Raw genomic sequence first — 14,675 nt, forward strand, 5'->3', positions numbered from 1 at the left:
TGGTATGAACATATTAAAAAGGAGAGATCTGTTCACTCAACATTATTGTGGTTCATCAGAAACATTAAACACACTTGAAAAGTCATTACATGATTTCGTAGCTAGCTGCCAGAGAATATTAACTTTCTCTTACTACCTTTGACCTGCTGCAATTCGAACTGAAATCCCACAGTACAATTAGTGGCACTGCATTGCAGGATCACTACATCAAGAAACAGTAAAAAAGTAGCTGTAAGAAGACATTCAAGGTAAACAAAATTACAAATAGCATCATGAACTCTTCATGGAGGTACCCTCAGGAAGACAAATATAAATCTGAGTCAACCATGCAAATTTATTTTGGTGCCCTGAGGACATGGATAAGAGGTATGGAAAGAAGAGACTTTTATGAAAAATAAGAATTTTCAGAAATCAGTAGAAGAAAATATGGCATTGCCTCGGGCAACAAAATTAAACAGTGAAGAATATACAACAAACACACACTTTAGAGTAACCCAAAGTGATTAAAATATGTAAAAAAGAGCAATTTTTGACTTGTTACAAACCAAATAGCTCTTAATTATCACAACAGAATAAATAAAGGAGATTAGTAGACAATAGCGACCAGGTTTATGTGTTGAAATAACTATTGACATGTGAATCTCTGTGCTGTTTCTGGGACAACAAGTGCAGCCGGTACTTCTGACATCATTGGTGGCAGTCAACCTCCACAAGAGCAGAGCAATTCCACATTGTGGAATGTTGGCCACTTTACTGATTACACAATGACCAAACAGTGTCTGATTGAAACATCACTGTGCACATACATGATGGCATCACAGCTGTTGCTGCAATGAATTAGGTGAGCTGTAATGTGTACCACCTCCAGAATTTCTGTAGTGTTTCATTTTATAACAAGTTGTCAAAATACTTTTTACTAAGATTAAATTGAACAATGCAAAATCCAAGGTGGAATGTAACAATACCAGAGAAGGAAAGTTGCTACTCACCATATAGCAGAGATGCTGAGTCGTGATAGGCACAACAAAAAGATTTACACAATTAAAGCTTTCGGCCATTAAGGCCTTTGTCAGCAGTAGACACACACACACACACACACACACACACACACACACACACACACACACACACACACATAAACACAACTTGCACACGTGTGTGCAGTCTCAGAGAGCTGAAACCACACTGCAAACAGCAGCACCAGTGCATGATGGGAGTGGCGAATGGGTGGGGTTAATGAGGAGGCTGGGGCGGGGAGGGGAGGGATAGTATGGTCAGAGTGGCCGACAGTGAAGTGTTGCTGTTTAGACGGAGGGCAGGAGAGAAGATGTGGAAGGGGGAGGGGTAAGTAGCGGAAAGGAGAGAAATAAAAAGAAATTAAAAGACTGTGTGTCGCGGTGAAATGATGGTTGTGCAGTACTGGAATGGGAACAGGGAGGGTGCTGGATGAGGACACTGACTAACGAAGGTTGAGGCCAGGAGGGTTACGGGAATGTAGGATGTATTGCAGGGAAAGTTCCCACCTGCGCAATTCAGAAAAGCTGGTGTTGGTGGGAAGGATCCATATGGCACAGGCTGTGAAGCAGTCATTGAGATGAGGGATATCATGTTTGGCAGCGTGTTCAGCAACAGCATGGTCCAGTTGTTTTTTGGCCACAGTTTGTCGGTGGCTGTTCATGCAGACAGACAGCTTGTTGGTTGTCATGCCTACATAGAATGCAGCACAGAGGTTGCAACTTTGCTTGTGAATCACGTGACTGGTTTCACAGGTATTCCTGCCTTTGATGGGATAGGTGATGTTAGTGACCGGACTGGAGTAGGTGGTGGTAGGAGGATGTATGGGACAGGTCTTGCATCTACGTATATTACAGGGGTATGAACTGTCCCACTGCCATTGTCTTTGTCCATTCTTTTTGTCCCCCATTGCTACTGTCTCTATCTTTCTCATTTATAGTCTGCTGTCTTTATCTCCAGTCACCACTGTCTCTTCTCCACAAATGATCTTGAGGATGGTTTGTTTGGGGTTTTGACCCTTAGACTGGGAAATTTTTAACAGCTGGGGTTAGGGGATGGGAGAAAGTGGACAAATTTTTCCCGTTCTGTGGGGAAGGGATGGACAGGTGCGGAAGGGGAGGGCCAGACACACCCCCCTTCCTCCCCAAGCCTATATACGGTTCCCACTCATCTCTTTCTTTCATTTCCACTGTCTCTTCTCTCTTTTTCTACCATTGCTACTATATCTACCTATTCAAAAATCAATCATACGCTTAAGTGGAAACAATTTATTTACCAGGTAACAGTTTAGAGTCCAGAAAAGCTGCTAGAATGAGAATGTCATTTATAAATTCACTCATCAAACAGTAGTGCCTTAAATAATAGTGTATCATCAGCTGGTATTTTTGCGATCCTTCCAAGGTGTCTGTATAGATCATGATACTCTCTTAGAAGACTCTAGTCCCTTGGTATTGATGGTTTTATGCACAGCTGGTTTGAATGATACTTGACAAACAGAAAGTGGAAGGTCATGCTGAATAATTCTGACAGTGTCAGAAAGGTAGAACATTTTTGTGACTGGGGGGAGAAATCACCGAGAGAGTCCCAAAGGATTCCTTTCTGGGTCCACTCCTATTCCTTATATATGTGAACAACCTTTCACTAAACGTTCAACCAGCAAAACTGGTACTTTTTTCAGATGATACTAATGTGGTACTTTTCTATTGCTTTTTATGTAATGAGATTTATTATAATCTCATTACATAAAAAGCAACAGAAAAGTTGGTGAATGATATTTTCCAAATAATTATTAAGCAGTTCTCTGAACATGGACTCTCCTGAAATTTTGAAAAAAAAGAAAAACATACTACATTCAGTTCTGTACAATAATTAGTCATATCAAAAATTGGTGTGACACATTACCAGGAGTCAGTAAATAGAGTAGAATGCTCCATATTTTTGGGTGTACCTGGCAGAAGCATATTACTGAGCTTCTCAAACAGTTAAATTCAGTTACTTTTGCTCTTCATGTAATTCCTAATCTTGGAAACACATGTATCAACCTCCTGACATATTCTGCATATTTTCACTCAGTAATGTTGTAGAGAATAATTTTCTCAGATAACTTATCCCCTAGAAAGAAAGTATTGTTTGCACAAAAGCAAACAGTAAGAATGATATGTCATGTTCGCTCACGCATGTCATGTAGGTATCTTTTCAAGGAGCTGGGTATTTTAACTTCACTGTCACTATAAATATATTCAAAAATGAAATTGGTCATTCATAATCCATTACAATTTGAGGAGGACAGTGATGTACATGCCTACAGTGCTAGAGGGAAAAATGATCTTTATTACCAATTGGTAAAACTGTGAGTGGCTCAAAGAGGAGTTCAATATACAGCAACAAAAGATTTTGATAATCTGGCTAATAACATAAAATGTCTGACAGCCAGTGAAGCAAGCTTTAAATCTAATTCAAATTCACTAATCCTGGACAACTCCTATTCCAGTGACAAGTTTCTACTTAAAAACAGGTAGCCAGTAAAAAATAATATAAAAAAATAAATTAAGTGTAGATGCATGAGTAGGACTAAAAATAATAATGTGTTCATTAATACTGACACTAATCATGTATAAATAGCCTGTAAACTGACTCATTTCACATCATTTTGGTAAAAGAGTAATTCAAATGATCTATAGAACAAGTAACTAACCAAATAATTAAATAACCATCTCTATTTCTTTTTTACTGCCACCATCAATATCTCCTCTCTCTTTTAAGTCCACTACTATTGTCTTCATCCATTCTCTTTTCCTTCCACTGCCACTTTCTCTGACCCACCAGCACTGTCTCTGCTCTCTGTCTCTCCCACTAGTGCTGTCTCCTATCTCTTCCAACATCAATGTCTCTCTGCTACTCTCTTTTGCACAAAAAAGTGTGAATATGTTAAAATGCTGAAATTTTTGCTGAGGAAGGCACAATGAGGTTAGAGGCAGCTGGTTTCCCACTTTTGTGTCAGAGTTTGTTAAAGAGAAACCTATTCACCCTATATGTGCTCTGACAGGAGCACTTTTCAGCAGTTCCCTTCTTTTCCCTATTACAACAGGGTGTGCTGCTTATATAAAATTAATTCTGTGGATCAGTAAAGTTTTTACCCTTTATTTGTATATTATGACACACTCACATACTTTGACACTTATACACAACATAGAAGTATGCACAATATAAGGGCAACACAAAATTGTCTCCCATCGAATGCAACACCACTTTACAAAAAATGCACATTTTAGGCCACACTTACAGTATACCAAAAAATGCAATGTTTTATTTGTAAGTACAATGAATTTCATACGATCACACGATAAAATCATTTTCTGTAAGGTGTTTACCCCATCTTGTGCCCATTATAGAGAGACAGCGCACTGTAAAATCTGATTGGTGAAATAACTGCAACAAAAAACATAGTCTGGTGTCCTCAGAACCGTTCCATGACCCCAGAACCCTTGTCATGTGTTAACTAGATAAGTTAAAACTACCTTTCTATGTCAGACTGGAGGCTGAAAGTCTGTAATTGATGATGGTCTTCAGAAAGTTTTAAAGCTCTCTGAGAACATCATGTTAAGAATATATAGGAAAATTTTGATTATTTGGCATGAGCAGAAATCATACAAATGGCATCCCTACAAACAGGTACTCTTGGTACCCAAAATTCCTGTTTTTTGGGTTTTTTTCCAGAAACTGCCAGTGCATTTATGAGTCAACTAAGCCAACGCTACACAACACATAATGCACAAGAACCAACCAATTTTTTTTCAATTTGTCCGGGCTAGAGCAAGTGTGTAATATTTTAATTTTGACCATTTACTGAAGGGTTACTACAATATGCCTGTTCTCCCTATTGGTATACAAATGGCCACTAGCCCAAGGGGTACCCAAAACACTTCACCCATTATCTCTATGATCAGTAGAACCTAAGATATGACCTCCTGATAAATTGCATTGTCACATATGGCATTTGGGAATATATTGGTGCTGTGCACTGTCATGCATGAACCAATGAGACAGAAGAACAAGCATTGTTGTGTTGCTGAACTACTGAAAAAATTCTTGAAGAACAAACAACATAATAATCACTTAGGAATAAAGGAGACAACTCACCAAAAGGCAGAGGTGCTGCATTGTCAATAGCTACACAAACAGATGGTGCAGAGCATAGCTAGATTTCAGTATGCACTTCCTTGTTCAAGCTTGGGGGACATGTAGGGGCTTATCAGAGAGTGGGCAGCCATATACGGACAAGCCAGGGGTGCAGGTAGAGGGGGCAAGTGGCAGATAGGTGGGCACATGATTTTGTAGTCTAGGGTGTGAGATAACAGCATGCAACTAGCTGATGTGGGGGCACATATTCAGTGGCGGTAATGGGGCAGGGGACAGGGGATGGTGTACACACACACACACACACACACACACACACACACACACACACACACACACACACACACACAAGAACAAAGGATGTGCTGTAAGGATGATAGCTCTCACCTGTGCACCTCAGAAAAGCTGGTGGTGGTGGGTAGGATTCACGGGGCATGGATTGTGAAGCATTTACTGAAATCTCACATGTTGTGCTCTGCTGCATGTTGTGCCACTGAGTGGTCCACTTTGTTTTTGCCATCAGTTTGACAGTGGTCATTCATTCCAGTTGACAGCTAGTTGGTTGGCATACCCCACCAGCATCAGTTTTTCTGAGCTGCACAGATGGAAGCTATTCTTATAGCATATCCTTTGCTCCTGTAACCTTCCTGGTCTAAACCTAAGATAACTTACTGCCCCCCACTGCTGGCCGGGGTGGCCGAGCGGTTCTAGGCGCTACAGTCTGGAGCCGCGCGACCGCTACAGTCACAGGTTCGAATCCTGCCTTGGGCGTGGGTGTGTGTGATGTTCTTAGGTTGGTTAGGTTTAAGTAGTTCTAAGTTCTATGGGACTGATGACCTCAGAAGTTAAGTCCCATAGTGCTCAGAGCCATTTGAACTATTTTTTTTTTTTTTTTTTTTTTTTTTTGCCCCCCACCCTCCACCCAATTGTGTGTGTGTGTGTGTGTGTGTGTGTGTGTGTGTGTGTGTGTGTGTGTGCGTGTGTGTGTGTGTGTACACCTTCTCCTGCCCCAGAATCCCAACCCAATTTATATCCCCACATCAGCTACTTGTTGCTGTTATTTCATGCCCTAGTCTATGAGATCACATGCCCAACCATCTGCCACCTGCCTCCTCTGCCAACAGACGGCTCCCCACTCTCCCATGAGCTGCTAGATGCTCCCCCCAACCCCCTCCCTGCCTCCCACCTCTCTCCATCCCTCACCCCACGCTACCACACACACCCACCTCACCCCAGCACACTCACAGTGGGCCGGGAAAGAGCTGGCAGTCAACTGAGCACAATGACGGGAGACAGGAGTGTATATGTAGGTGAGTGTGTCTGTGTTTGTGTGTATATTTTTCCTGCACGCTTGAAAAAGTAAGTGCATTCTGAAAGCAAGTCATGCTCTGCACCTTTTGTTTGTGTACCTATTGAAGTCACAGTGCTTCTGTCTTTTGGTGAGTTGTCTTCTTTATTCCTAAATAATTTGTAATTCTCTACCAGAACTTTCCATACATTATTAAACAAAATAATAAGATATTTCTATGTAATTCTGAGGTATTATATGATGAAACAGGAGAGAGAAAAATAATATTGAATTGTTTTGGAGCTTATGGAAAATAAGTAATAAACATCTACTAACTTGTTCTCTTGTTAAAAACTTTGGTGTGATATATTAAAGAAAAAATTAAGTTATATAAATCATATAGTTAAATGAAAAACATGTTAGTAACTTGTGCATGATCACAGATTATAGACAAAGGAGTTCTTTTATATATGTATTAAATGTGAATACCAAAATAAAACTATAGCCTAGTTGCATAAAGCATGTTGCCTACCCAACTTCTGAAGTTTTGATAATAGACATTTATTTATGTAACTGTAACACACCATAAAGTTCTTCGCAAATATCAAAAACTGATGTGGAGATACAGACAACCCATTCTTTCTGTAACAGACATTTGGCCAAGTGTAGAATCACAAAATTTGCGTGGAATGTTCGAAAGTAAGTTCTAGTATGTAGATATTATTATAACAGCAGTTGGTTTTGAATTGAGGAAGGGAGCAAAACTGTAGCTGGTTGTAATTTAAGTTACAGTTTTGCTCCCTTTCTCAGTTCATGTGAAATTTCTCTTCCATCCACCACTTTACTTAAATTTTGCTGAATTTGAATTAAGTGAAATTACCACAATTAGTTGTTTGAACAGACTACATTAAATACCATGGCTCAGGCAACATACTTTATAAAATAAAGTTTTGTTATTTCAGTCAAGTGACGAAAATAAGAGATGTATTAAAATGGACATTTATTGGTTCTGACCTAAAATTCCGAGTCGATAGTTGATGGTAACAACAACAACATCTCGATCCATTAGATGTTCAGGTCCATAGTAGCTACCAGCTCCACTCATAAATCCACCACCATGTATATAGACAAATACATCAAATAAAGAAGATGGATTGTCTGCTGACGGTAGCTGAAACAAACAAGAATCTCATGGATTGTTAATTTTGACAGGATATATTATTTTAAATTCAGTTTCTGAGAAGCTTTTAAGTATTATTATGTGACAATTTTTGCTAGTGTGCAGGCACACAAAGAAAATTCAGTTTCAATGAATACTATGTGACCACAGTAAAATCGAATGGCAACCATAACTGATAAAATTACAAAAAGAAAGGACACATAACAGAATCCAGTCATACATTGCACACTTAAAAAAAAAATTATTAAAGGTGTACAGCTTTGCTTCCACATCAGGCAGTTAGCTTGGACCTCGGTCTACATAACCTCATTCAAACATTATTCAATTTGTGCCTGCCTCACAAAGTTGTTCTTGACTGAAAATGTCAGTTTATGAGCCTAATTCTTGTCATTTGTGGGAGGTGTTACTGTTTTGTTTCAATATGAAGAAGAAAACAGCAGCTGAGTCTCATTGAATGCTCTCAAGTATGTATGGTAAGGATGCTATTAGTGAAAGAACATGTTGTGAGTGGTTTCAACACTTCAAGAATGGTGATTTTAACATTGTAGACCAGCATAGTGGTGGAAGAGAGAATGTTTTCGAATATGCAGAATTGGAGACATTGCTGAGTGAAGACTCACATCAAACGCAAGGAGAATTGGCACAATTAGAGGGAGTGACACAGCAAGCCATTTCAAAATGTCTCAAAGCTATGGGCATGATTCTGAAAGTAGGAACTTGGGTCCCGTGTGATCTGAAACCAAGAGATGTTGAATGGTGTTTGTGTGTTTGTGAACAGTTGCTTCAGAGGCAAAAACGGAAGGGATTTCTGCATTGCATTATGACCGGGGATGAAAAATGGGTTCATTACAATAACCCTAAATGGCAATAAATCATGGGATATCTCGGCCATGCTTCCACATCAATGACCAAACCGAATATTCATGGCCCCAAGATCATGCTCTGCATTTGATGGGACCAGCTCGGTGTCATGTACTATGAGGTGTTAAAACCAAGTGAAACAATCACAGATGCTCATTATCGAATACAATTAATGTGTTTGAGCAGAGCATTAAAAGACAAATGGCAGGAATACAGTGAGAGGCACGATAAAGTGATTTTGCAGCATGACAATGCTCAACCCCATATTGCAAAAGAGATCAATATGTACTTGGAAATGTTAAAATGGAAGTCCTACCCCACCCGCCATATTCTCCAGACATTAAAGCCTCAAATGTTGTGGAAAAACAGTGGAAGCAAAGTTGTACATCTTGTACGTAATGTAAAGCTGAAATCAAATAAACATATACAAATACAAAATGACAATATTAGCTCCTATACTCATTCCATAATTTCTTGATGATCTGGTGATATGTTTGAGGGGTTGAAAAAAAGAAGTCTTGATAGGATAACCAGATGCTTAGATCAGTTAACAATAAATAACTGTAATATAAAATCATATATTTAATTGAGTATCAGAATAGAAATGTTAATGGTGTAAACCTATTCAGATTTGATAATATCTTTGTTTCTTTATACCTATGTTTTATACATGGCCAAGTTGAAAGATGCTCATTCTGCAGTGAACAGATGCACCAAGGTGGAAAAAGTAATGGGATTCCTTCTAATATCATGTCAGACATCGTTTTGCTCATCAGAGTGCAGCAACTTGACATGGCATGAATTCAACAATATGTTGGAAGTCCTCTGTAAAAATAATGTGCCAAAATGCCTCTACAGACATTCATAATTGGATACTTAACTGTAGAATGGTGATAAGTGCCAAATTCATGAAAAATGTGATAAGTGCTTTGAAAGGCCCAGGATACCATGGAGGATTACATATTAAAAGTGCTATGTCCACCAAGAATTCCAAGTGGTTACACTTGCCACCGCTATATGGCAATGGTGCCTGATTTCATAATAATGGTGCAGCTGAGTTTGTTTCACTTTGCTGCTATGGTAAGTGTATGCATAGACTGCTGTTCTGTCCTTTTTTGTGAATCATTGCTCTTCAGTTTATAAGGTATATGTATAAACATTGCAGAATATTATGATCATATACAGTCATATAACATTGTCAATAAATGAAATATTATACACCTACATGTTATCTTCAAATCATTTTGTACATATATGATGTCCATATGTTAGGTTACGGTGGATGAAAGCCACATGGGTGGGAGACAGAGGAAGAATGGTAGCAGATCATTCAGAGATGAACAGAAGAAATTAAAGATGAAAGGTTTCCTGTATGAAACACACAAGAGAGAGAGAGAAAGTTATACCAACTAGGAATCATCCCTCACCACAGGTACAGTTTTAAGCCCTTTAGTGGCTGTAAATCTATGTAAGGAAGTGTAGGGAATGATGGGTCTTCTTAGTGTCACATCAGTACAGCATCATCAGCATGCAAGCTACAACAATGCTGCTGAAAGTTGCCAGCAGGGAACAGTTCGGTTTTCTATTCCAAATGGTACAGAGGATCTTGTTGCAGTTTTCAAAACCACTTTTATGAATATTTTTGCTGCTGGAAAGAAAAGGCTGAAAATATTTATTAAGAAGAAAAATCTTTGAGAGACAACATTGACCAACCACAGAACAATACACACTCAATCACAATACAGAAATGAAGACAAAATGTGTATAAAACAGCTCATAAATGACTTTCCCTGGGAAGTTAGTCATTACAGCTGAGCAAGATCAAGCAAGAAATACCTCAGTCCTGACATGAATATTTCAAGAATGTACTCACACTTTTAAAATGTGTTTCCTGAAAGCACCATAAGTTCCAGTTATCATTGTAGAGTCTTTCTAAAAGAATTTCACAATCTTTCCTTCCACAGACCTAGGACAGATACCTGAAAGACATGTGACCTACTGAACATTAAAGCAAAAGCAGGTTCACCACAGTCACACATGCATTTAGAGATTCACCATACGAAGGCCGAGATGGCACAGAGCCTTCTGAAGAGTGATATCAGTTCTTCTCATTTCCCTGACAGTGACATCTGCTACATATCGATTGATATGCAGCATGTTATGTCTGTGTCCACACTAATGCATTCCGAGATGTTTTATCATCACCAGTTATCTTGTTACAACTTGGCAGTATCTGTAGGTGACACCCTTCAGTCTTACATGTGCATGTGGGATAAGAGTATCACTAGTGGGGGTGGAAATGAAATCACATCATGGATTCTGAAAGTATTAAACACCAGGATAACAATGAAGAAAAACCTTATTGTTTGGAGTGACAACTGTGCTACACAAAACAAGAATTGAAAGATGGCATTTTTTTTTTCTTTTTCTGGTGGCAAATGGTTGTTCACATGAGTAGATCAACTTCCTAGTTAGTGGGCACCACTTCCTCCTCTATGACTCTGAGTTTGCCTTGATAGAGAGAGGAAAGTCAGTGATGAAGGCATTTGTACCCAGTGACCTATGCAAAATGGTCAAGGAAGCAAAGGTTGTTAGACCTTTCAAAATAATGTCTATGAATTCTTCCGATTTTTTAAATATTCATGATGTGGCGGATGAGATACTCTCTACAGAAAAGCTGAACACTTCAAAAGCTTTCAGCATCACATTTGATTCAACAGATCTAGCAATAAAAGAATGTTACACTGGCATGGAAAGGATCCATAAGGTGAATGTGCTCAAAAAAGGAAAACATGTCAGAAACATTCAATCTGCTACCTTTGAATTTATTTCCTAGATCCATTCAATTACAGATGAAAATAAGAAAGATTTAAAGGTTGTGATACCTTACCTGGAAAAAAATTAGCAGAAAGAATATTATATGCTGATCTGTGAAGACTGACTAAGAACATAGCACCTAGAATAATTTGATGGGACTTAGCACCTTTCATAAATGTTTCTGTTTGAATTGCCTTCAGCAACAAACAGTTCCAACTGTGTCATGAAACCACCACTTCTTTATGACAAAATACTCTCATTTGTAATGTGGAAAAGTTTGAGGAATAAATAATTAAAACACTGCACTACAGACAGTTCATTTGTAATAACTTGAGTTCATAAATCTGGCACTCTGTACCTTTCTACAGTTAAGTATCAAATTGTGAAAGTGTTGCTGGTGCAGGAGTTTCTGCACAAACTGACCTCTTGATCATGTCCCATAAATGTTTTATGGGATTCATGTTGGTGATCTGGGTGGCCAAATCATTTTTTTCAACTGTCCAGGATGTTCTTTCAAACCAATCATGAACAACTGTGGCCAGGTGACATGGCGCACTGTAATTCATAAAGATTCCGCTGTTGTTTGGAAACATGAAATCCACAAATGGCTGCAAATGGTCTCCAAGTAGCTGAACATAACTATTTCCAATCAATGATTGATTCAGCTGGACGAGAGGACCCAGTCAATTCTGTGTACACACATCCCACAACTTCATGGAGCCACTACCAGCCTCCACAGTGCCTTGTTGACAACTTAGGTTTATGGCTTCATGGAGTCTGAGCCACACTCGAACCATGCCAACAGCTCTTCCTAACTGAAATCACGACTCATCTGACCAGGCCACTGTTTTTAAATCATCTAGGGTCAAACTGATATGGAAATAAGCCCAAGAGAGTTGCTGCAGGTGATATCATGCTGTTAGCACAGGCACCTGCGTCGGTCATCTGCTGCCATAGTCCATTAATGCCAATTTCACTGCACTTTCCTAATGGGTATGAATGTCATATGTCCCACATTTATTTCTGCAGTTATTTTATGCAGAGTGATTTTCTGTTAGCACTGAAAAATCTACACAAATGCTGCTGCTTTTGATTGTTAAGGCCATCAGCCATTGTCCATGGTGAAAGATAGTGCCTGAAATCTCGTATTCTCAGTACACTCTTAATACTGTGAATCTCGGAATACTGCATTCCCTAACAATTTTTGAAATGGAATGTCCCACGCATCTAGCTCCAACTACCATATTGCATTCAAAGTTTAATTCTTGTTACGTGGCCATAATCACATCAGAAACTTTTTCGCATGAATCACTTGAGTACAAGTGACAGCTCCATCAACGCACTGCCTTTATACCTTGTGTATACTATACTCCTGTCATCTGTATATGTGCATATCACCATCCCATGACCTTTGTCATCCCAGTGTGTATTTTATGGTCAACAGGCCCTTATTTTTTGGTGTAGTTTCCTTTTAAGCAAGTAATTTTGTCAAAAATTTATCCATAGGTAACAGATTCATAGATATCTCACAATCATTTCTATGGTGTCACCATATTTTCCAGTTGACACAATGTAGTATCACAGGAGGTAGCCAAGGGTGTAAAATCTGATGAACAGTAAGAACAATCCATCAATTCATACTACAGATACACCAGTACTCGTCCTTTTGCAGCAGCTTTGTGAGCAGCTGTATGTTCCTGATAAAATATTATATTTTCCTATTGTAATCCAATTGCTCCAGAAGATATCTGTACTATTCAGCTGTTATTTTTTTACTCTATTCAAGATAAATAATAGGAGGAATCCCTTTCACAGCACAAAAATCATTGGTCAAACCCATTATGACAAATGAAATCAACTTCACCTTCATTGGTGAAGTTGAAAACTATATTTTGCATTTACACACTGTTCCCATCTGTGGTAGTGGTTTTGGGTCATCCTCCGTATGAGTTATCTTCAAAAGACTATGACCACATTCATATAAAATTGTCCATTCCTTAACTGATAAAAATGAAAGAGTAAACACCTTTCAGATACTTGCTTGCCTTGCTGAGTACACTGTTCATTCATGCACAGCAAGGACTTTGATTGTAACCTCCTATGGGTAGCTAATGTGCTCACTGGTTTCAGACTTTTTATTCCTGCAGGAACTCTTGTTTTGTTCTTCACTACCTAGTTGGGCATGATCACAACCTGCTCACAACATGAGGACTGGGACTTTTAGATGTGTTATTGCTGTAAACTATACCATTGTCAGTGAATTAATAAAAATTAGCATGGCAGCAACAAAAAATATAGTCTGTCATCATCAAACCAAACAAGCTTGCAAAATAATACTAAATTTGTTTTCCAAAAACTACTTTCAACATCTAATCTGATGGCTCCCATGTAAGAGAAGTACTGTATTTTAAACACATCTACAAACAGAACTAACCTTCTGAAAATGCCATTAGGAATACTGAGGGCCACTTTCTTACAATAAACAGTAGTATCACAGCATAACCACACTAAAGTCCAAATCTAAAACCAGGGCTTACAGTTAAATAAGACACCAAGCAGTGAATGCACATTTATTACAAAAGTCAGCATAGAGGCAGGATAGAACTGAACTCCTGAATGGAAAATGGAGCTATTTATACAAATTGTGAATATGCCAGATTCCTCTTATAATATTCCAGAATAAACATTATATACATAATATACTTCATGAACCTTCCAGAAGTGATAAATAGTAAGTAGCAAATATTTGCTGGTTGTCTGGTTTGAACTGATGACCACAGAAAACCAACCCGTTATGCTAACCACTATGTTACATTGCATGCATCACAGCTTGCAGCATTGCTTCCTGTCCTCATGAAAGTTCTCACTAGAGCTGACTGCAGCAGCCTGGATCTAGATTTACCAATGGTCCCTTGTCTGATGACACAGACAGATCCTCGCATTCTCATCATGTTGTTTCACCCTCTTCACTATGATGAGCATTGTTTAGCTTCTTCCATCAAAGCTTCATGATCATTGAGTGGGTTTTCAGTTATCTTGAAGCTCCCATTGTGCCTCTGGATTGCAGTAGGGCTTCATACAGAGGACATAGATAACATGTCTGCACTGTTGTCTTCTTGATGAAGGGTCATAATCCTTGACTTAACATCCAACAACTGATGTAGGATATGATATGGCCCAAAGTATTGCTTTAGTAACTTTTCTGATTGTTCCACTTCCTGAATAGCATTAAAATTCATACCAGGTCTCTTAGGCTGTATTTCACTGGCCATTGCTCTTTGTTAAAGCACTCTTGCTCTTTCTCCAGGGTGTCCAGGATCTAATGCCAACCAGCTGTCTTCTTCAGTCCTGGAGTTTAGGTGTTTCACACAGTCATCA

At 38.8% G+C, this 14,675-nt stretch overlaps 1 protein-coding gene across 2 annotated transcripts in view; it reads right to left on the reverse strand.

Moving 5' to 3' along the window:
* The window catches only part of LOC126412333 (venom carboxylesterase-6-like), a 237,306-nt gene that overhangs the window by 84,567 nt on the left and 138,064 nt on the right, over window positions 1-14,675 (reverse strand). For both annotated transcript variants that reach the window (XM_050081872.1, XM_050081861.1), the window contains exon 3: window positions 7,454-7,610. In XM_050081872.1, coding sequence (XP_049937829.1) covers window positions 7,454-7,610 — 157 coding nt within the window. The remainder of the gene's footprint in view (window positions 1-7,453; window positions 7,611-14,675) is intronic.

This window comes from Schistocerca serialis, chromosome 1, assembly GCF_023864345.2.
Source record: "Schistocerca serialis cubense isolate TAMUIC-IGC-003099 chromosome 1, iqSchSeri2.2, whole genome shotgun sequence".
Classification (NCBI taxonomy): domain Eukaryota; kingdom Metazoa; phylum Arthropoda; class Insecta; order Orthoptera; family Acrididae; genus Schistocerca; species Schistocerca serialis.